The sequence below is a fragment of the Sphaerulina musiva genome (genome assembly GCF_000320565.1).
Source record: "Sphaerulina musiva SO2202 unplaced genomic scaffold SEPMUscaffold_3, whole genome shotgun sequence".
Lineage (NCBI taxonomy): Eukaryota > Fungi > Ascomycota > Dothideomycetes > Mycosphaerellales > Mycosphaerellaceae > Sphaerulina > Sphaerulina musiva.
In genome coordinates this window covers 1408481-1425988 of record NW_016017385.1, presented here as the reverse complement: position 1 = coordinate 1425988, position 17508 = coordinate 1408481, and the positions used below count along the sequence as shown (strand labels likewise).

The window sequence follows — 17508 nt, the reverse complement described above, 5'->3', positions numbered from 1 at the left end:
CATCCATCCATCCCATCTCGATATGAGATAGGGGGTCGCGACATGCAGTGACAAAAATGTGTTTAGGATATATAAACCTTTTTTGGACTCCAATGCTAAGGTTACCAAGTACTTCCAAAAAGATGAAAGGAACAGAGGAGAGAAAAAAAAGTCCTTCGTAAAAAGTGAATGTCATGACGACTTGTCTCCTCAAGAAGATACCTACTACACCCACCCCCCGCGCCATTGCTACTCACGTCCACCTCTTTGTGGCCGGCGTGGCAAAGAAAAAGTACATCAACAGATCACAACATACATATCCAAGAGAAATGCAGCCGTATGTCACTCCGATTGACAACAGAATTGGAATGCCAAAAACTCCACGTCATATAGTCTGTCCCGTTCGAGTAACGAGTGATATATTCAAAAAAACCAAAACAAAAAAAGTTGGTCCTTCCCATGCGCCCATCCCGGTTGTTTCTTCCGCCTGCTTGCGGGCATATTATAAACACAAAAAGGTATCGGGATATTTTGAGGAGATCGACAGCTTTGTACGCTGATCGGCGGAGACTGTGGCCCTGGTAGCCGCAAAGAGAAGGGGCCGTGTAATAGAAGAGAGATAGAAAGTTGTGTGTGTGCGTGTGCGTGTGTGTAGAAAGGAAGCTTGGGCCTCTCTCATTGGGTATCGATATTGACAGAATAGGAACGTCGTGGTGTTGGTGGGTAGATTGAATGAAATACCGGCTCTCATGGAGATGGAATGGCTGGTAGGCTGGGATGGTTGCGTGGTTGGGCAGCGCGAAAGCAAAATCTTTCATGACCAAGTCGCGTTTGCGCAGTGTTGCTGCATCGCGCATCTGTCCATGTCGATTCGCTCCCGCGTCGACCGCCCTACAGGAGAGGCTGAGATATTGCGGCATGCAGGGAAATGTTCACGTGTCCGGTACGATGACGGAGCTCCCCCATTATCCTGCGGATAGTGCGTACCCCAGGATGCGCCATGGCCAGATTCTCTCCACTGTGAGAGGGCACAAAGCACTCGAGCTCTGCAGCGTCCATCAAAGGGGGCTTGCGCACCCAGGATCTAATTGAGCCCGTCTGTCTCCGTGCCAATAGCATCACCAAACGCGAAATTTGCATCAAATCCTAGTCCAGTATCATCCCCGCCAGTGTTGTTCAGAAAGCTGTCAAAGTCGAAGTTATCTAGTACATCTCCAGAGTCAAGATTGGCGAAGTCCATGCCGGTAAACTGATCCGTTCCGTTGAGGTCGCCGAATGGCGCATTGTTCATATCGGGCACTTGGGGTTGCACGTTGTTCTGCTGCTGGCCATTGTTTTGTGGCGGACCTTGGCCTGGTGCACCGTTTTGCATGGGGAGGTTCTTGTTGTTACTGAATGCTTGTGCGTTGCTCGGCGTGACTGGCGGCGGTGGCGTAGGTGTTGGAGGTGCGTTTTCGTTTTGGTTGTCTGCGCCACCCTTCTTCGAAGCAGGGCCCTGAGATGATGTTAGTGCTTTGTCAGAGCAGATATCAGCCTTGCTTGCATCGATGGCCTACCTTTTTGTTGTCAGCAGCCTTCTTTAAACCCGGCTTTGCCTTGTTCATTTGGTTTGGTGTTGGTGGTGCAGCCGGCTGTGCAGGGCTGCTAGGCTGTGTACCCGCTTGGCCTGGGTTCGTCGGTGCTGGCGGAGGTGGCATGTTGTTCGGTCGAGGCGTCATATTCGGCGGTTGCCCGGGTGGTCCTGCTTGACCTGGTTGCTGTCCAGGCATCATCTGGCCCTGCGGCCCTTGTGGACCGCCTGGATACATCTGTCCGTTCGGCATCATGCCTTGTTGCCGCATGAGGTCCATCTGCTGGGTACTCATGCCTTGGCCTGCCATCGGATGCGACGAGGGAGCGCGCATCATCGGTCGGCCATCAGGCCCCATGACCATCTGTCGCATTTGAGGGTTATTCGGGTCCATCATGCCAGGTTGTGGCGAACCGCGGCCTGCGATGTTGGTGTTAGGAGACATGCCCATGTGTCGAATGTTCGAGGTGCCGCGTTGCATGTCACCAGCAGCAGAGCTGGGAGACGGAGCTTGCATTCTAGCAGGCTGTGGTGACATGTTGCGTGCAAACTGACCTCCATTGGGGCCTTGGACACCCGTCGGGTGCGCCATGCTATCTTGTTCTTGGCGTGCCATGAGCAGTCGCTTCTTATTCTGCTGCTCGAGCAACATTAATTGCATCTGGTAGTCTTGCAAGGCATGGTTGCCGTTGTTCGGTTGTGGTTGGCCGCCCGCGGCTGGAGCAGGACCGTTCTGCTGCGGCATGCCCATGCGCGTGTTATACTCGAATTCGCTCCCTCCCGCGTTGGCATTCATGTTGGACTGCGCCATGGGACTCGATTGTGCTGCGCTATGCATGGCGGGGTTCTGAGGCATGCCCTTGTTACTGTTAGATGTGGTTTTTTGAAGTGCACTTTGCATCTGCTGCTGTATGGCTTCAGAGTAGCCCTGAACAGACTTCGCTTGTATGTTAGTAGGTTGGACGGACATCCTCTGCAATTGTTGTTGTTGTAGATGTTGTTGTTGTAGTTGTTGTGGTGACATATTGTTTGGATCGAGGTTGTCTCGAGCAATTATCTCTTCAACCTTGGGGGGAAGGGGCATCGCATGGGGTGGAGGGTGGAAAGGATGACCGACCTGATTTGCGCCTTGTATCTGGCCTGGCTGAGCACCTCGTGCTTGATTCATCGCCTGCTGTTGCTGCTGTTGTTGTTGCTGCTGCTGCTGCTGCTGCTGTTGCTGCTGCTGCTGCTGCTGCTGCTGCTGCTGCTGTTGTTGCTGCTGCTGCTGTTGCTGCTGCTGCTGCTGTTGTTGCTGCTGCTGCTGCATATTACCGTCGAGACGTTGTCGTTTCGGCGAAGGTGCCTCACCACCACCAGTGTTTGGGGAACCAGACCGTGGGTCACTCATATTCATCTGTGACCCCTGCCGTTCCATCTGGTTACCGCCTTGGTGCATTTGGTTCCTTTGCATTTGCTGTTGCTGTTGCTGCTTCATAGCGTGAATCTGCTGCGGGGTCCTGCAAAGACCATCAGTGATAGCCCGTAGTGAATGGTAGCGTGCAACCACATTATCCGCCAACGAACGCAAATCAAAAAAACTCACATTCCGTTACCCATGGCAGTCTTTCTCAGGTCGTTGCCCGCTATCCCGTTCATCGCGTTGTACTGCTGACGCATGCCATTCGGGTCCATGCCATTGATCGCGTTCACGCGTCCCTTCATCTGTGTGCGCTGCTGTCCGACGTAGTTCAGCGTGGTAGGCTTGCCTCTGGAGCGGTTCCCGTGATACAGCTCCCAGAACTGGCACCACCAATCTTGAAGGAACGGACTATCCTCGCTCGACAGTGCCAACGGAGCGGGGAGATCGCTGGGTCGCTTCTGAATGCCGACGTGTTCCTTGCTGTCCACGTCCATGTTGCTGTCGATGCCGTTTGCTTGGTTTTGTCGCTGGTTAGGCGACTGCTTCACGTCTGACGTCTCAATTTCCATCTTCTGGGAGAAGACGCGTGCGACATCGTACTCTTGCCGACAGAGCAGGTAGTCGTATATGGCGGTATTGAGCTTCTTGATGATAGCGTCCGGTGTATAGGTGGACGAGGGCGTCCCAGCATTGGCTGGTTGCCCACCCACCGGGCCGCCTATGCCACTCATCTGCATCTGCTGGCTCATGCTGCAGCTGCGAGGGCGACGCGGTCGTTAGGAGGAGGAGAAGGAGGGATGTTTGGTTCGCGCAAGAACGGCCAGTCGTGGATACGTGATAGGCGTAGTGGTAGTATGGAGGGGGAGCGCGATACGGCGCGGCGCGGTGTGGTGTGGTGTGGTGGAGCGCGGGGGCGGTGGTTGGGGCTGGTGATGGAGACTCGAGACTCGCGTCGCAACACCTGCGCTGATGTCGCGCGGGCGCAAGTCGTCGGCGGCGCGTTGGTATAATGGACTCGAGCACGCCAGCAAGGCTGTCAGCACACGCGCGCGGAGGCAGACTAGGCCAGGTGGGTGGATGGTGTGTCTGGCGGAGGTCCAAGAGGGTTGTTTTGCGACGCCCGGTGGCTCGGGACTGGGCACTGGCGTTCGCACAGACGCTCACACGTCTGGGCGGTTCGTCGAGACGGGAGAGCAGTTTCAGGCCTGCTGCCCTCGTCGGCGCGGTGTAATGGGGCGGTGCGGTGCGGTGCGGTGCGTTGCGGTGCGGTGCGGTTCAGGGAGGTGGATAGGGAATTGTGGTTCCTGGCAGTAGCTTGGGAAGATTGCAGCACTGCGACGGGAAGTTCGTCCACGAGTCTGCGGATGTGAACCCCCGTGCGGCGTGCGATCAACGCGAGGGAAGTAGAACTATAAAAAAAAAGCGCTCGCTGCAGCGCGCGCCGGCAGTAGAAGGGATTTGGGAGGGAACTTCGTTCGAGGAGTAAGCTTTCGTCCTCCTCTACAGTAGAGTGGTCGGTCGCATGGACTGAGGTGTGGTGAGAGAGAGAGAGCCACGGCAAGGGAAACGTGTGGAAAACGAGTGCAGCATGTGTTCGAATTAGGATTAGTTCCAGGTTGCAGTAAGATCAGGTAGGTAGAACCGTAGAGGTAGTGAGCAACTGAGTGAGCACTGCACTGATGAACAAGTGAACGTGAGAACAGGCAGCTTTCAATCATCATCCCCTAGGAGGCTGGAGGCTTCTGTTGGGCCTCTTCACATTATTATTGTTATTATTGTTATTATTATTATTATTATTGTTGTTACAATATTCAGGTAAACACACATATGTACTTCACTCCACTACTGCACGATATACAGCTCTGCCCAAGCACCGCTGGCTGCCTCTGCTGCCTGAGATGAGGGCGGAAGAGGGCGATAGAAAGAGAGAGAGAGAGAGAGAGAGAGATGTGTTTGTCACTGCTGAGAGGGATGTGCTGGCCGGCCATCTGCCACCTGACCTAGTCGTAGACTAACGAAAGGCTGTTGATAGGCTCGAGCCTCGCCGAGCGAAACGGAGCGGTCCAGTCCTACATCGCCGCGCCCAAACTAGGTAGTAGGAGGGTCGTGGTTTTAGGTACGGAGAAGGCCCTGATGATGATGCTGATGATGCTGATGATGCTGATGATGCTGATGATGATGGCTAGAACGGCGCTGTCAACACTCTTCCTCACCTCTCAAGCGTGTCCTACAAGTGACAAACATATTCTGTCCCGTGCAGGTGAGTGGATGTGTGCTGGCTATGGGATGGGTTGCGAACTCTATCGCGTTGCCGATGGAATACCGGCCGATACGCACGAGGGCAAATCAGCTGTGCCTGTGGTCGATCCGGCTTGCTCCCGTTGTTGTCACGCATGGGATGTGGCTGTGGATAAAGGTCAGGTAGCTCTCCCACCACTGACCAGATCGCAAAGCGGTGTCAAATACATGCAATACCTTAATCAATGCCTATCTGCCAACACACCGCAGTGGCGGACTCGTCAAAAACTACCCTACGGCAGTGAAGAGCTGTCCAGACTGGAACAGGTTGGTGTCGAGGCCCTCAAGGGCGGCTGCTTGCACATTGCCACAGTCACTTGGTCAATACGGTAATCAACAATCACATGTAGCGTGCACACATTCTTGTTCCAGTTCAGGCGTGAGACTACATCTGGTGCTTGCTGCATACCGTGCCACCGCGCCCTTATATTTCCGGATGCAAAACACATGTGCTCGGAGGGTTCGTCGCTACCGTCTTCCCTTAAAATACCTGGTACCTTAGCCATCGATAGCCGACGAATGCGATATAAAGGTGCGACAAAGTGCCAAAAGCGAACTGCATGGACTGGCCAGTCCTGCAGGAAAGCGACCTTCTCGCTCAGCTACTGTATCGATGTAGCAGGCTGCCATCTTTCGTGTTGGTGGCATACAATGCTCCCTCAATGCTGTGAGGCACATACATGTAACAGTCCGGAAAGCGCTGGTATGCGACGAGGCATACATATGCGACATGTGGTGGTGCGAAGTTCTCAAACCTCCAACCGCATCACTCATCGTCTGGCGGCAACTCGTCCTCGATATATCGTAACAGCGTGACCCGCATCTCCGTCGTATCATTTCCTCTCAGCACATCACTGACAAAATGTGCCTCGACTTGCATTTGCACCTAGAAGACGACGGGGTTAGCATTCATACCACATGCCACCCCAAATCCACCAACGACATAATACGCACCATCTCCAACGCCCCACGGATCACACCACATAGTATGTTGCTATACCACAATTCCTCCTGACTCCTCCCGTCATCCGGCAACTCCACAAAGTCCGCCAAAGGATTCTCCTCGAAGACGAGCCCAAACCCCTTCCCATCAGCCGTCCAACCTGTAACAGTAGGCGTGATGTTCATGAAGATCTTGAATCCCACTTTGCTAATAATCTCTGCTGTTTCTTTGAAGCTCGAGCAACTTCCAGTATTACTCTTTGCCAAAAAATCCTCAATCATGCGTTGTCCCATGTTGTAGCCCATGCGATCAAGTTCGGCGTTGACTGCTGTGTAGTCCGTTTGGGCAGCGGTGTTGGGAAGGAGGAGATCACGGCACAGCTGGGCGACGATTGTGCCGTACGTGAGAGTGACTACTTCAGCATTGATCTTTTCGACGCGCGATTTCCACACCCTATACAGTTGTTTTAGTTATTAGTACCAAGAGTAAGTGTGTAGAAAAGATGATGCCTTACTCTTCGCCCAGACGAGCTGCTTTAGAGGTCATGGCTGTAGAATTCGAAAGGCGCGTCCGGGATGGTACACGCGACTGCTCAGGTTCACTTCATTGCTCCAGACGGGATTCCAGTTGCTGTTCTGTGAATGCGTGAAATGGGCTCAAAGTAACAATCGGAGGATGGATTGAGTGAGGTCGGTAGGTGTGATTAGAGTGTGAAGGGAAGGTTGACAGCCTCGTGGTCCTTGCTCGGCCTATCCTAAGGTCGGGAAGCTTGAGTGAAGGTCAGGATTTTTTGTGGAAGCTCGCCAACCAGCCCAATAACAACAACATCACCGATTGGAACGAGTCGGAACGCCACACGAACAATCATCTGGACAGAAAGAGCGGCGCATATTCTCAAGATGTCGGGCGAAAAGCGCTCAGCGGACCAGACATTTGGCAGCTCGCAGCTGGTGAAGAGACAGAGATCCAATGGAGATATGAACGGAGCTCTGATACAGAGCAATGGCGCGGTAAGCATGTCTTGCAGACAGAAAGCCTGGACACCCAAAAACAGTGCTAAAGCAGCATCCAAGGGGGAACAATGGCTGATCAGGACGGATGAGTAGGGATTTGGCGCAAAAAGCCTTCAGGCGCCTGTCATGGAACTGAGTGGTGAGAGTCAACCCTGTGGAAGGAACTGAACTGTACTGATTGGATTCCGGTAGGTCACTCTGGTGAAGTCTTCACAGCTCGATTCGATCCTTCTGGCGCTCATATCGCATCTGGATCTATGGATCGGAGCATCCTGCTCTGGAACACATCTGGCGAATGCGAAAACTATGGTATTTTGACTGGTCACAAGTCCGCAATTCTGGATCTCCAGTGGTCGCGCGATAGCCAAGTCGTCTACACAGCAAGCGCAGACAAGCATGTCGCAAGCTACAACGTGGAAACAGGCGAGAGGATACGAAGACACGTGGGGCATGAAGAGGTGATCAACTGCTTGGATGTAAGCAAACGAGGAGAGGAGTTCTTGGTGACGGGCAGTGATGATGGCTCCATTTCGATATGGGATCCCAGGCAAAAGGCAGCACTGGACTTTATCGAAACGAGCTTCCCAGTCACTGCGGTATGCTTGGCCGAGGCGGGGAACGAGCTGTTCAGTGGTGGTATCGACAATGAGATCAAGGTGTGGGATTTGAGGATGAAGAAGGTCACCTACGAGTTGACAGGGCACACGGACACCATCACCAGTCTGGCAATATCACCAGATCAGCAGAGCTTGCTCTCATATTCCCACGACTCGACCGTGCGAACATGGGACGTGAGACCATTCGCTCCTGCGGACAGGGCGATCAAGACCTTTGATGGTGCGCAAGCAGGATTGGAAAAGAACCTCATTCGTGCGTGCTGGGATAGTGAAGGCAAGAGGGTGGCTGCTGGCGGTGGTGATGGCACGGTGACCATCTGGAACAGCACAGATGGGAAGCTCATGCATAAGCTGCCCGGCCACAAGGGTACTGTGAATGATGTGCGCATATCACCGGATGGATCCATGGGTGAGTCCACGATGCAATCTAGTCGCGATGTGGATCTATGCATTTGCTAACAACACTACTCCAGTCCTTTCCGCAAGTACAGACCGCACAATGCTACTTGGCGAGCTGCCCCGGTAGCGACGTTGTTCACAACAGAAATCTCATTCAGCAAACAAGCACCATTCACGCAAGCAGAAGCTTCACCTTCGAATGACTGCGTATCCGCCTGAGCCAATAATGTAGCGTGCCTCGTCGCACCAGCCTATGAGCGATATCCCTAGCGAAGCGCCATAATGCGATCGCTACTCCACATGAACCAGTCGTGCTCGAGAGAGAGCGGGTTCGCAACTCTACCCACGAAGAAGCAAAACTCATGACCACGAAATGAACTTGCTGCGCTGCTACACAATGCAAGTCGATCCTTGTCTCAGTGAGCCAACAGTAGGTAGTGAGTGATACATGCAGTAGCTAGCTACTGGAAGGTATATCGCACGCTCATTAATCGTCTGTCGACCGCCACTCCGTACCTTAGACGTACCTCCTAGTACCTTCTAAGGTACATGTATGTAGGTAGGTACATGTAAGTAGGTAGTCAGCACACCGTACCGTACCGTACCGTACCTTACCTTAGGAGGTAGCCAAGAGCGCCCTTTGGATGTCTCGGAGATCTCATCTGCCAACGAACGGCTGATTACCTTTCCCTACATGTACCTTTCTGGACTACCTGACCTACCTATGTACCTACTTATATGTACCGGGCTTATAATCCCCCGGACGACAAACTAAATCGATGTATTGAAGTGTCCAAGGTACGTACTGTAGGTACTGTAGGTAGAATTGAGTCGAGATCTGACCCACGCATACCTTAACGAGCAGGATTACCTTAGGTATTCATCAGTGTCCATAGAGACCACAAGGTAAGGTACTTCCTACCTACCTGAGCTAGACACGAACACCATAAAACGAAAATCATCAAATAGCTCAAGAGTAACATAGGTATATATCTACACTTCGCACAAGGAATCTACATCTCATCAGTCGCCCCCGAGGATCAACAGACAAAACTACAGACTCGGTCGGCGGGGAGGGCGGAGGTCTTTTCTATAAGATTACACTGTGATTTCTCTTATTTGCTTCAGCCCCTACCTTCGACTACCGCTGCTTCTTCTTTCTCTTCTCTATGACATATTTCGGCTCATATCGCCGCGGATTCTGCTGTAGTCAAGAAGACCCTCGATCTGGCCGACAGCCGAAACCGCAATATCACGGTCCCACAACTTCTCCTGGGCGAATCTCATGACATCCTTGGCGGTAATGGCGCCCACTACTCGCTCCACCTCTTCCGGTGCAAGTCGGCGACCGGTTGTGATGATTTGTCGTCCAATGTCTTCTGCGACTGCGGTCGTGCCATCCAGAGAGAGGAGGATGGAAGCCTTCAGTTGCTGCTTGGCACGCTCCGTCTCGGCTTCGGTCACGTTGAAGGATAGGCGGGACCATTCGCGGAGAGTGAAGTGGACGAGATCATCGATGCGGGTGACGGCATCAGTGACAAGATAGATTCCCCACAGACCAGTGTCTGAGTAGGAAGTCGAAAAGGACATGAAAGAGTTGGCAAGCTTGTGGTCGTGAACAAATGTGGAGAGCTTGGATCCTAGGTATGGGGAGTTACCCATGCTGCGGTCCCAGTTCCCTACAATGGCCTGAGTGACGAGTGCGGTAAAGTAGTCGTCATCCTTCCAGCTGACACCCTCGACTGCAATGGCGATGTTAGCGGTCGGCATGGTGTCGTCTCTTATCCGGACCTCCGATCCAACAAAATCCGGCTTCGCTCCGAGTGCACGGTCGAAGGCGTTGTTTTGTGCGTTGGGGTTGTATGCTGGGACCTTGGAGAAGTACTTCTCGGCGAGCTGGACCATCTGGTCGTGTGGCACTCCACCGGAGCCCACCAGAACCATGCGGTCCGCGGTGTAGTTGGTCTTGATGTAGTTCTCAAGATCGCTGCGCTGGATGCTGAGAATGTTCTCTCTGGGGCCCAAGATTGTGCGGCCGAGAGGCTGCTCTTGGAAAGCAGTTGCATGCAAGTGATCAAACACGACCTCCTCCAGCTGCTTGTCCACCTCTTCCTGCTCGCGGAGGATGACGTCTCTCTCGCGCTCAATGGCGGATGGTTCGAGCTTGCTGTTCTGCAGGATATCGGCGAGGATGTCCACAGAGGCGGGCACATCGCTGTTGAAGGACTTGGCGTAGTAGACGGTGTTCTCTCGGGAGGTGTAGGCATTGAGGTGGCCACCCATGTTCTCAATCTCGAGCTCCAATTGCGACTGGCTGCGCTTTTGGGTGCCCTTGAAGGCAAGATGCTCGAGGAAGTGTGCGGTACCATTGGTCTTGTCTGTTTCTGCGCGCGAACCCGCATCAATCCAGACGCCAACGGTAGAAGTCTGGGCATAAGGAGAGTATTCCGTAGCGATCTGTGATTGCCCTCATCAGCGATGCTGTCTCTTTCACTATTTCCATGCTCTTGCGTATATGGATGCTTACCGTGAAGCCGTTGCTCAGCGTGGTGGATTCGGTGGTGGCTCCATGGCTCACAGGAGTCGCGAGGGCTCTGCGGGTGATGCTGGGTCTGACGGCATTGATGGCGCGCTGAGCACGCAGTCCCGTCTGGAGACTCAATGCTAATCTTCGAGAGGCCATCGCCGGGGAAGCGTCGAAGGGGGCGGGGCGGAGCGGGACGAGGTGGTGGTGGTGGAAGAGGGAGGACAACGGTGGATGCGCGGATGGACAGGCTGTCGCTCGTGAAAGCTCTCTCTACTGAGGACTCTCGATGTTTTCTCGGCTGGGCTGACCTCAAGTTGCAAGTCGAGTCGGGAGTGAGAAACGGGTGGTACGGACAGACTTCCTCGATCTATACCGCGCAAGAGAGATCACACAACGATACAAGTTGATTGGATATATCGACTGCTATTGAATTCCAGTGGGTGCGCCTAATTAATTCCTATTCGATACCATGCTGTAGAAGCTGTATATACATGTTCTTGGCTGTTCTGCCTTCAAACTTCAAAGCACCTCTGTCTGTGCCAAAAGTCCTGATCCGCTTCCGGGCCTGGCCACTCATATGCGATGCATTGATGACATCCTCGGGCCTAAGAAGCTGCCGGCAATAGCGCTGGCACATCCATTATCTTCGACCACAGGAGATCCGACGGGAGAGTACGGACCATTGAACAGACACCACTCCCTTACCATCCTGTCACCACCACACTCACAGTCATGGCATCCATCATGCGGCCGACGCTCCTCCGCCAGGTGCAGAAGACTGCTTCCACCCAGCGCGCCTCTTCTTCCATCATCTCCAGCCTGCGAACGGGCCCGCAATCCGCTTTGACGACACGAGTTCCACGATCCGCCTTCCAAACATCTGCTGCCCGCAAGATTCTGCCACCGCTTCCACAGGTGGTCCGAGGAGGTGTAAACGACCCTGCTCCCGTTCCAGAGTCGCACCCGAGCCATGGAAGCTATCACTGGACTGCTGAGAGGTATGCATCAAGCTGAAAGTGGAGAGCCAGAGAGGGAGAGCAAGAGTGAGAGGGAAGGTGAGAGGGAGAGGGAGAGTGAGAGAGGAGGAGAGGAAGAGAGCGGGAGACGGCAAACGGCCGAGAATTCAAAAGACATGCTGACATGGAGAAATGACAGAGCCGTCTCTATCGGTCTCATTCCATTGACCATAATGCCCTTTGCTGCTGGTTCCCTCAACCCAGTCATGGATGGTGCCTTGATTGGCTTGACCATCATCCACACATATATCGGCTTTGGGTGAGTGGGACAATAGCTACATTTCCTATGCGCCAGCTATGGACTTTGCCGCTAATTGCCCTGTCAAAAGTGCCGCAATAACGGATTACTTCCCAACATGGCGCGTGCCAAAGACCCGCAAGATTGCCGACTGGGCCAACGTGCTCATGGTCTTCATCGTCGGCTGGGGATACTACGAATTCGAGACGAACGACGTTGGACTGACGGAGGGTATCAAGAGAATCTGGAAGGCTGGTGCGAATGCAAAGGATGCGGAAGCTAAGCTGGCCGGTGGTCCTCTGGACAAACTTTAGATGGCTTGAGCATGAGAGGCGGCGAGAGGAGCTGCAGTGTTGTGCGGTTTCCAGTGTACAATTGACTCGGATCAGAACGAGTAACCAGAGAGGCAGGCATACATGGTACAGTGCTCAATGCCAGAATATCGGAAAATCGGCTACTCTCCTTTTTCCTTCACTTACGTGCCATGGCAGGTTCCACTCCTCGGGCCCTCTCATCGTTCTCAATCCGTATGCGTTGGACAAACGCGGAGGATTCACTCAGAGCCCCTTTCCAGCAAGGCAGACCTGGCGACCGACTCTTTGTTTCTTGGCTTTCTTTCATGATGTGATATTGGACTTACAAGCACATTGTGTTCACACAAAGGCTTGTTTCACGAGTCTGTCCCGATAAACAAAGCCAAGAAGCAGACAAGGCCACGCCGTATACAAATAGGGCCATGTGCCCGCGTTACTGCCTTCTTCTTCCCACGCATCCTCTGCAGCCTTGATCAAGCGATTACAAATCGCTCAGACTCAACGGTATTCAACGTCTTGAGCCTACTTTCATCCCAGTGCTGGCACTAGACATGACGCTAGATCAAGAGCAGCAGAGTGAAGCCACGACATCCAACACTAACACATCAATGCAAACCGCAACGATGGATCAACAGCAGGACACCACTATCGGTCTTGCCTGCACTTTGGAGGCAGAGAAGCCAGAATCACCAACAGACAGCGACAACTCAAGTGTATCCTCATGTTCTTCCGATGAATCTGAAGAATACCCGTCAACGTACGTGTACGGTATGTGGCTCCGGACGATTGTAGAGGAAGACGAAGAGGAAGAAGAGGAAGACGAAGACGAAGACGAAGACGAAGAAGAAGAAGAGCAAAAGGAAGAAGAGTGGCCACTCCCAAACCTCACCCAAGCAGAGCACAACAACACTGACAATATCTCGCAGAACCAAGAGCGAGATCAAACCCTGCACGCCTTGACCCGCGCGACTCTGTCCCCTCGATCAAGCCCCAAGTACTCCCCTTTCCCTTCCATTCTTCCCACCCCTACAACCTCGCAAAAGAGCTTCATCAGCGGCCCCTTCAAAATCACCGATTCCCGCTTCCGAGCACGTGCACCCAATGGACCCCTGAACTCCCACCCACTCTCCGCCGCCGAGCGACGCGAATGTCTGGGCCACGCCAATCGTCACCAGGCAGTGCGAAAAGGTGAGTGGACGAAAAACCACTCCATTTGTCCGAGAGTCGAGATGGGGGCGCCTTTGGAATTGCCCAAGTATACTTGTGATAAGGGAGAGGGGTGGCAGCCGAGGGATTTGTTGGAGTTTTGTGGCAAGGCTCCGATGAAGAAGGGATGAATGATTGTGTGAGAGATTGAACGGGTTGGATCTGATCAGGTAAGTAAGATAGGTGCGTTGCATGAGTGTTGTCCGTCCACCTCCTGGGTGGTGAGAAGGTATTGTAGAGGTTTGTAAAGTACGATCATCCCGTTCTAGTCAGAGAAAAGAAATCATAAAATAAACTGAATTGCGAAAGCCCTTCACCAGGTATACTGTAGTCTCATTCCATCATCCCCTTCCACTCTGATTCCCATCCAGTGCATAATAAAGTCAAATCAAATTGAAACTCCCATCCATCCCACCAATCCCCAATCCCCAACAATAACAATAACAAGCAATGGCTAAATGGACCAGCTCTTATTGCTGTGCGTAATCAACTAATAAATATATAAAATACTCCAGTTGAATTTTATTATCAAAATAGGAGAAGCTCAAGCTACCTACCCCCCGGGCCGAGACCTTTCGTCTCCATGGAAGTTCGAATCTACGAACTCACTGTCTCTCCACCCCGATATTTTCTGATAACAGATATCGTTCCTGTGTGTTGTTTATCGTCCGCTGCGTAGTGCCCAATGCCTAATAGTAAGGCCACTGGGGAAAACCCGAGAGAGAAAATTGAAAGAGTGAAATATGAGCGAAATTTCGTCCTGATATTTACTTCGTGGAAATATCTAGATGTCTTCTGCTACCTGCCGAGACTGTATCCCCTAAAGCCTTATATCGGAATATGCAACGTTGCGAGTCACAATAAATAAATACGTCTCGACTATAATATACCCTCCACCTTCAAGGCTCGTCCCCGAACTCTTCATTCCCCCTTAAATGGCGTTGCAAGCTGTCTTACTCGCCTACGTTTCTACCCATACTGTGCCCGTATCGATCTGCTCGCCCACTCTCCGCATTCTCGATTCATCTTGCGTCAGCACAATAGCCCGCTAGTCCGTTCTCATTACCTATTCTCACAGACTTGACAGCTAGGATGACTCGGGCCGAGCACCTCGACTGTTCCGGGAAGTGGTATAAACTCGTAGACATCGATCGGATAGCTTCCGGAATGCATATAGGGGATTCTGTCTGATCAACCTGTTCAAGAGATCCAGCAGCGTGATATTTGACAGTGCTACGAGCAAGAGATAGGTGCTGCCTTATCCTCAGATTACAAATCCAACTTTACCTTCTGTTGGCTGGTGTTATAGTACTTCGGACAGGCAGCGTGAGCAAGCCACTCAGTGTCCAATATATTGCAGTTCGACATTCGAGGAACTTTGGATGCTTCCTGTTGCATCAGCACGAATATGGAGAATTCCAGTGTGATTCCCGATCCCACGCCATTCCATCACTGGCTGCGGGACAATGAGAACCTGCTGCAGCCACCTGTGAACAATTTCTGTCTTCACGCGGGCAAAGACTTCATGCTCATGGTCGTGGGCGGGCCCAACGCCCGCAACGACTTTCACGTGAACGAAACGGAAGTGAGTAATCTCGAGCTGGAGACCCGATTTCTCACCTCGTTGGTACTGAACCATGTTAGGAGTGGTTCTATCAGGTCAAGGGGACGATGCTGCTGCGCGTGATCGAGAACGACCGATTCCGGAACATTGAGATTCACGAAGGCGACACGTTCTTGCTCCCGGGCAATACACCTCACTCTCCGATTCGATTCGCCGACACCATCGGAATGGTGATGGAGCGGACCAGGCCCGAGAAGAGCGTGGATCGATTGCAGTGGTACTGTTCGAAAGGCGAACACGAGCGGCCGACGATGATTCGAGAAGAGGTGTTCCACTGCACGGATTTGGGTACACAGCTGAAGCCTCTGATCGAGAAGTGGCAGCAGGACGAATCGAGTCGGAAGTGTCCCGAGTGCGGCGAGATTGAGGATGCCCAGTTGGTGCTGCAGTAAGTAGGAATGATCTATGGCAAAGGGCCAAAAGGAGGTCCACAGATGTATCGTCTGGCACGCACATACCGTGCACTGGCTACAGGGTCCAGAGGTCCAGAGCCTCTTTTCGTGGTCTATAGACAGCGCCAGAGCAATCAGGGTGTCGCGGTCATGATAACATGCCCAGTCGCGCCTCTCTGGGACTTTGCCGTCTTTTGATGTCCATATCTACCTGCCACCTGGTATATTCACGATATCTCTTGCGCATGCCCTCTAGTAATCGACCCAGGAGTCGTTACCGCAGCTCGCCCCGAGGCTCGAGTGGGTGATGCGTGTCTTCCAACAGCTCTGTCGAGCGCGTAGGCTCGTCGATAGCTCGGCAGGGAGGTAGTAGGTAGGTAGTGCTGACACTGCTGAGAGTGAGGTTCGATCAGGGGGGCTCGACAAGGGTCGTTCGTTCGTTCGTCGGTCATCTCATCTGCATGCGCTTCAGGCTACATGTGGCTTCACTACATGTATACCGTATGTACTGCGCGACGTCGATGACATTGTCAGTGTCTCGGATGTTCGTAAAGGATGAGCTCAAAAGAACACTCGTCACACAAGAATAGATGGGACCGCTTCGGAGAGCAGCTTCATTTGGGACACCAGCCCGAACCGAGGCTAGTCGCCTTGATATACTTCTAGCACTACCGGTGTTCGACCAGATACATATCCATTGCCCTGTCTTCCACTTCTTTCTCTCAACAATTATCCTGTCATCTTCGTCTCATGATTTTTTCTGTTGCTCGCATAACTCGGTCAATAGGTTCGAGATCTCGGCATTCAGCATACCACAACGATTATCACCATGGCAGCATTACCCTCAACGTACAAGTCCGTCCATCTGGCCAATAGACCCAAGAACCACATCGAATCAGACACGTTTGTGATCAAGCAGAATCAGACTCCATCGAGCTCCTCATTGAAAGATGGCGAAGTTCTCTTCCAGCCCAACTATCTCTCTCTCGATCCCGCCATGCGAGGCTGGCTCAATGACACCCGATCATATATTCCACCGGTCAAGATTGGTGCTGTCATGCGTGGCGTCGGCGTCGGCACCATCGTTGCAAGCAAGTCTTCCAAGTTTTCTGTGGGTGAGACAGTGTACGGAGGCTCTGGTTGGAGTGAATTGGCGGTGCTGAAGGAAAAGGATGTGCAGAAGTTGGATTTGCCCCCGAATGGAAAAATGACCGATACTCTCGGCGCTCTCGGCATGCCTGGACTGACAGCGTACTTTGGAATTATCGATGTGGGCAAAGTCCAAGCGGGCGATTTCGTGGTCGTGTCCGGAGCTGCTGGAGCCACGGGCAGCGTAGTGGGCCAAATCGCGAAATTGAAAGGGGCGAAAGTGCTGGGGATTGCGGGATCAGAGTCCAAGTGCAAATGGCTGGTCGATGAGCTCGGGTATGATGACGCTCTGAACTACAAAGACCCGGACTTTGCGAAGAAGTTCCGCGCCGCAACGAAGCAGTTGATTGATGTCTACTTCGACAATGTTGGTGGTGAGATTCTGGACCTGGCCCTCGCCCGAGCAAAGGAACACTCGCGATTCGTCATGTGTGGAGGGATATCACAGTACAATAGCAAGACTGCGCAAGGGCCCAAGAACTATCTCATGATTGTGTCTATGCGGATTCGAATGGAGGGATTCGTGGTGTTTGACTACGAAGAGAAGTATCCCGCGGCCAAGAAGGAGTTGGCGCAATGGATGGCAGAAGGGAAGATCAAGCGGCAGGAAACCATCATCCGGGGTGGCATTGAGAAGATGCCGGAAGCATTGCGAGCACTGTATGAAGGCGTCAACACGGGCAAGCTGATGGTGGAAGTTAAAGTCCCCTCGGAAGCAGGGAGGACGAAGCTATAGTAGGAAAGGTGGTATGAATCTGATATTAGTTTGATAGTGGCCTCCCAGTCATGATGATATTGCCTGTAGTCCTCGTTCCAGCTGT

The 17508-nt window shown here is 52.7% G+C and overlaps 9 protein-coding genes across 9 annotated transcripts; 6 read left to right on the top strand and 3 right to left on the bottom strand.

Annotated features, from left to right (window-relative positions):
* Nucleotides 1-51: 51 nt before the first annotated feature.
* SEPMUDRAFT_148154 (uncharacterized protein) lies at nucleotides 52-4471 on the bottom strand. Its single transcript, XM_016904742.1, has 5 exons — nucleotides 3135-4471; nucleotides 2667-3048; nucleotides 2105-2486; nucleotides 1536-1969; nucleotides 52-1474 (listed from the first exon to the last, which is right to left on the bottom strand). The coding sequence occupies exons 1-5, from the start codon at nucleotides 3698-3700 to the stop codon at nucleotides 1064-1066; spliced, it is 2175 nt and encodes a 724-aa protein (XP_016762566.1). The 5' UTR covers nucleotides 3701-4471; the 3' UTR covers nucleotides 52-1063.
* Nucleotides 4472-5084: 613 nt separating this feature from the next.
* On the top strand, nucleotides 5085-5582 carry SEPMUDRAFT_106759 (uncharacterized protein; the record flags this gene model as incomplete). The annotated part of the gene is made up of 1 exon (XM_016900652.1): nucleotides 5085-5582. One exon carries the CDS (start codon nucleotides 5085-5087, stop codon nucleotides 5580-5582), a length of 498 nt encoding a protein of 165 aa, XP_016762565.1.
* Nucleotides 5583-5599: 17 nt separating this feature from the next.
* On the bottom strand, nucleotides 5600-6861 carry SEPMUDRAFT_148152 (BET3 family protein). The gene is made up of 3 exons (XM_016904741.1): nucleotides 6707-6861; nucleotides 6204-6645; nucleotides 5600-6135 (listed from the first exon to the last, which is right to left on the bottom strand). Exons 1-3 carry the CDS (start codon nucleotides 6736-6738, stop codon nucleotides 6016-6018), a joined length of 594 nt encoding a protein of 197 aa, XP_016762564.1. The 5' UTR covers nucleotides 6739-6861; the 3' UTR covers nucleotides 5600-6015.
* A 157-nt stretch (nucleotides 6862-7018) lies between these two features.
* SEPMUDRAFT_148151 (WD40 repeat-like protein) lies at nucleotides 7019-8726 on the top strand. Its single transcript, XM_016904740.1, has 4 exons — nucleotides 7019-7202; nucleotides 7299-7344; nucleotides 7398-8231; nucleotides 8296-8726. The coding sequence occupies exons 1-4, from the start codon at nucleotides 7092-7094 to the stop codon at nucleotides 8346-8348; spliced, it is 1044 nt and encodes a 347-aa protein (XP_016762563.1). The 5' UTR covers nucleotides 7019-7091; the 3' UTR covers nucleotides 8349-8726.
* Nucleotides 8727-9188: 462 nt separating this feature from the next.
* On the bottom strand, nucleotides 9189-11019 carry SEPMUDRAFT_148150 (mitochondrial-processing peptidase subunit beta). The gene is made up of 2 exons (XM_016904739.1): nucleotides 10749-11019; nucleotides 9189-10678 (listed from the first exon to the last, which is right to left on the bottom strand). The coding sequence occupies exons 1-2, from the start codon at nucleotides 10902-10904 to the stop codon at nucleotides 9389-9391; spliced, it is 1446 nt and encodes a 481-aa protein (XP_016762562.1). The 5' UTR covers nucleotides 10905-11019; the 3' UTR covers nucleotides 9189-9388.
* A 367-nt stretch (nucleotides 11020-11386) lies between these two features.
* On the top strand, nucleotides 11387-12461 carry SEPMUDRAFT_148149 (CybS-domain-containing protein). The gene is made up of 3 exons (XM_016904738.1): nucleotides 11387-11746; nucleotides 11904-12023; nucleotides 12094-12461. The coding sequence occupies exons 1-3, from the start codon at nucleotides 11481-11483 to the stop codon at nucleotides 12314-12316; spliced, it is 609 nt and encodes a 202-aa protein (XP_016762561.1). The 5' UTR covers nucleotides 11387-11480; the 3' UTR covers nucleotides 12317-12461.
* A 406-nt stretch (nucleotides 12462-12867) lies between these two features.
* Nucleotides 12868-13653, top strand: SEPMUDRAFT_106754 (uncharacterized protein; the record flags this gene model as incomplete). Its single annotated transcript, XM_016900651.1, has 1 exon — nucleotides 12868-13653. One exon carries the CDS (start codon nucleotides 12868-12870, stop codon nucleotides 13651-13653), a length of 786 nt encoding a protein of 261 aa, XP_016762560.1.
* Nucleotides 13654-15190: 1537 nt separating this feature from the next.
* SEPMUDRAFT_148148 (uncharacterized protein) lies at nucleotides 15191-15887 on the top strand (the record flags this gene model as incomplete). The annotated part of the gene is made up of 1 exon (XM_016904737.1): nucleotides 15191-15887. The coding sequence occupies one exon, from the start codon at nucleotides 15194-15196 to the stop codon at nucleotides 15536-15538; it is 345 nt and encodes a 114-aa protein (XP_016762559.1). The 3' UTR covers nucleotides 15539-15887.
* A 387-nt stretch (nucleotides 15888-16274) lies between these two features.
* SEPMUDRAFT_148147 (NAD(P)-binding protein) lies at nucleotides 16275-17447 on the top strand. The gene has a single exon (XM_016904736.1). It carries the CDS (start codon nucleotides 16368-16370, stop codon nucleotides 17421-17423), a length of 1056 nt encoding a protein of 351 aa, XP_016762558.1. The 5' UTR covers nucleotides 16275-16367; the 3' UTR covers nucleotides 17424-17447.
* The last annotated feature ends 61 nt before the right edge of the window (nucleotides 17448-17508 follow it).

Bases quoted from the DNA above. Each gene is read 5' to 3' on its own strand.
- SEPMUDRAFT_148151 (XM_016904740.1), top strand. From the start codon at position 7,092: ATGTCGGGCGAAAAGCGCTCAGCGGACCAGACATTTGGCAGCTCGCAG. The intron at 7,203-7,298 runs GTAAGCATGTCT...ACGGATGAGTAG, and splicing joins TGATACAGAGCAATGGCGCG to GGATTTGGCGCAAAAAGCCT. The intron at 8,232-8,295 runs GTGAGTCCACGA...ACACTACTCCAG, and splicing joins ATCACCGGATGGATCCATGG to TCCTTTCCGCAAGTACAGAC.
- SEPMUDRAFT_148154 (XM_016904742.1), bottom strand. From the start codon at position 3,700: ATGAGCCAGCAGATGCAGATGAGTGGCATAGGCGGCCCGGTGGGTGGG. The intron at 1,970-2,104 runs GTCAGTTTGCAC...CCAACATCGCAG, and splicing joins TGTCCAAGGCCCCAATGGAG to GCCGCGGTTCGCCACAACCT. The intron at 1,475-1,535 runs GTAGGCCATCGA...ACATCATCTCAG, and splicing joins AGGCTGCTGACAACAAAAAG to GGCCCTGCTTCGAAGAAGGG.
- SEPMUDRAFT_148152 (XM_016904741.1), bottom strand. From the start codon at position 6,738: ATGACCTCTAAAGCAGCTCGTCTGGGCGAAGA. The intron at 6,646-6,706 runs GTAAGGCATCAT...ACAACTGTATAG, and splicing joins GCAGCTCGTCTGGGCGAAGA to GGTGTGGAAATCGCGCGTCG. The intron at 6,136-6,203 runs GTGCGTATTATG...GTCGTCTTCTAG, and splicing joins TCCGTGGGGCGTTGGAGATG to GTGCAAATGCAAGTCGAGGC.
- SEPMUDRAFT_148147 (XM_016904736.1), top strand. From the start codon at position 16,368: ATGGCAGCATTACCCTCAACGTACAAGTCCGTCCATCTGGCCAATAGA.
- SEPMUDRAFT_148150 (XM_016904739.1), bottom strand. From the start codon at position 10,904: ATGGCCTCTCGAAGATTAGCATTGAGTCTCCAGACGGGACTGCGTGCT. The intron at 10,679-10,748 runs GTAAGCATCCAT...GGGCAATCACAG, and splicing joins CGCTGAGCAACGGCTTCACG to ATCGCTACGGAATACTCTCC.
- SEPMUDRAFT_148149 (XM_016904738.1), top strand. From the start codon at position 11,481: ATGGCATCCATCATGCGGCCGACGCTCCTCCGCCAGGTGCAGAAGACT. The intron at 11,747-11,903 runs GTATGCATCAAG...GAGAAATGACAG, and splicing joins TATCACTGGACTGCTGAGAG to AGCCGTCTCTATCGGTCTCA. The intron at 12,024-12,093 runs GTGAGTGGGACA...CCCTGTCAAAAG, and splicing joins CACACATATATCGGCTTTGG to TGCCGCAATAACGGATTACT.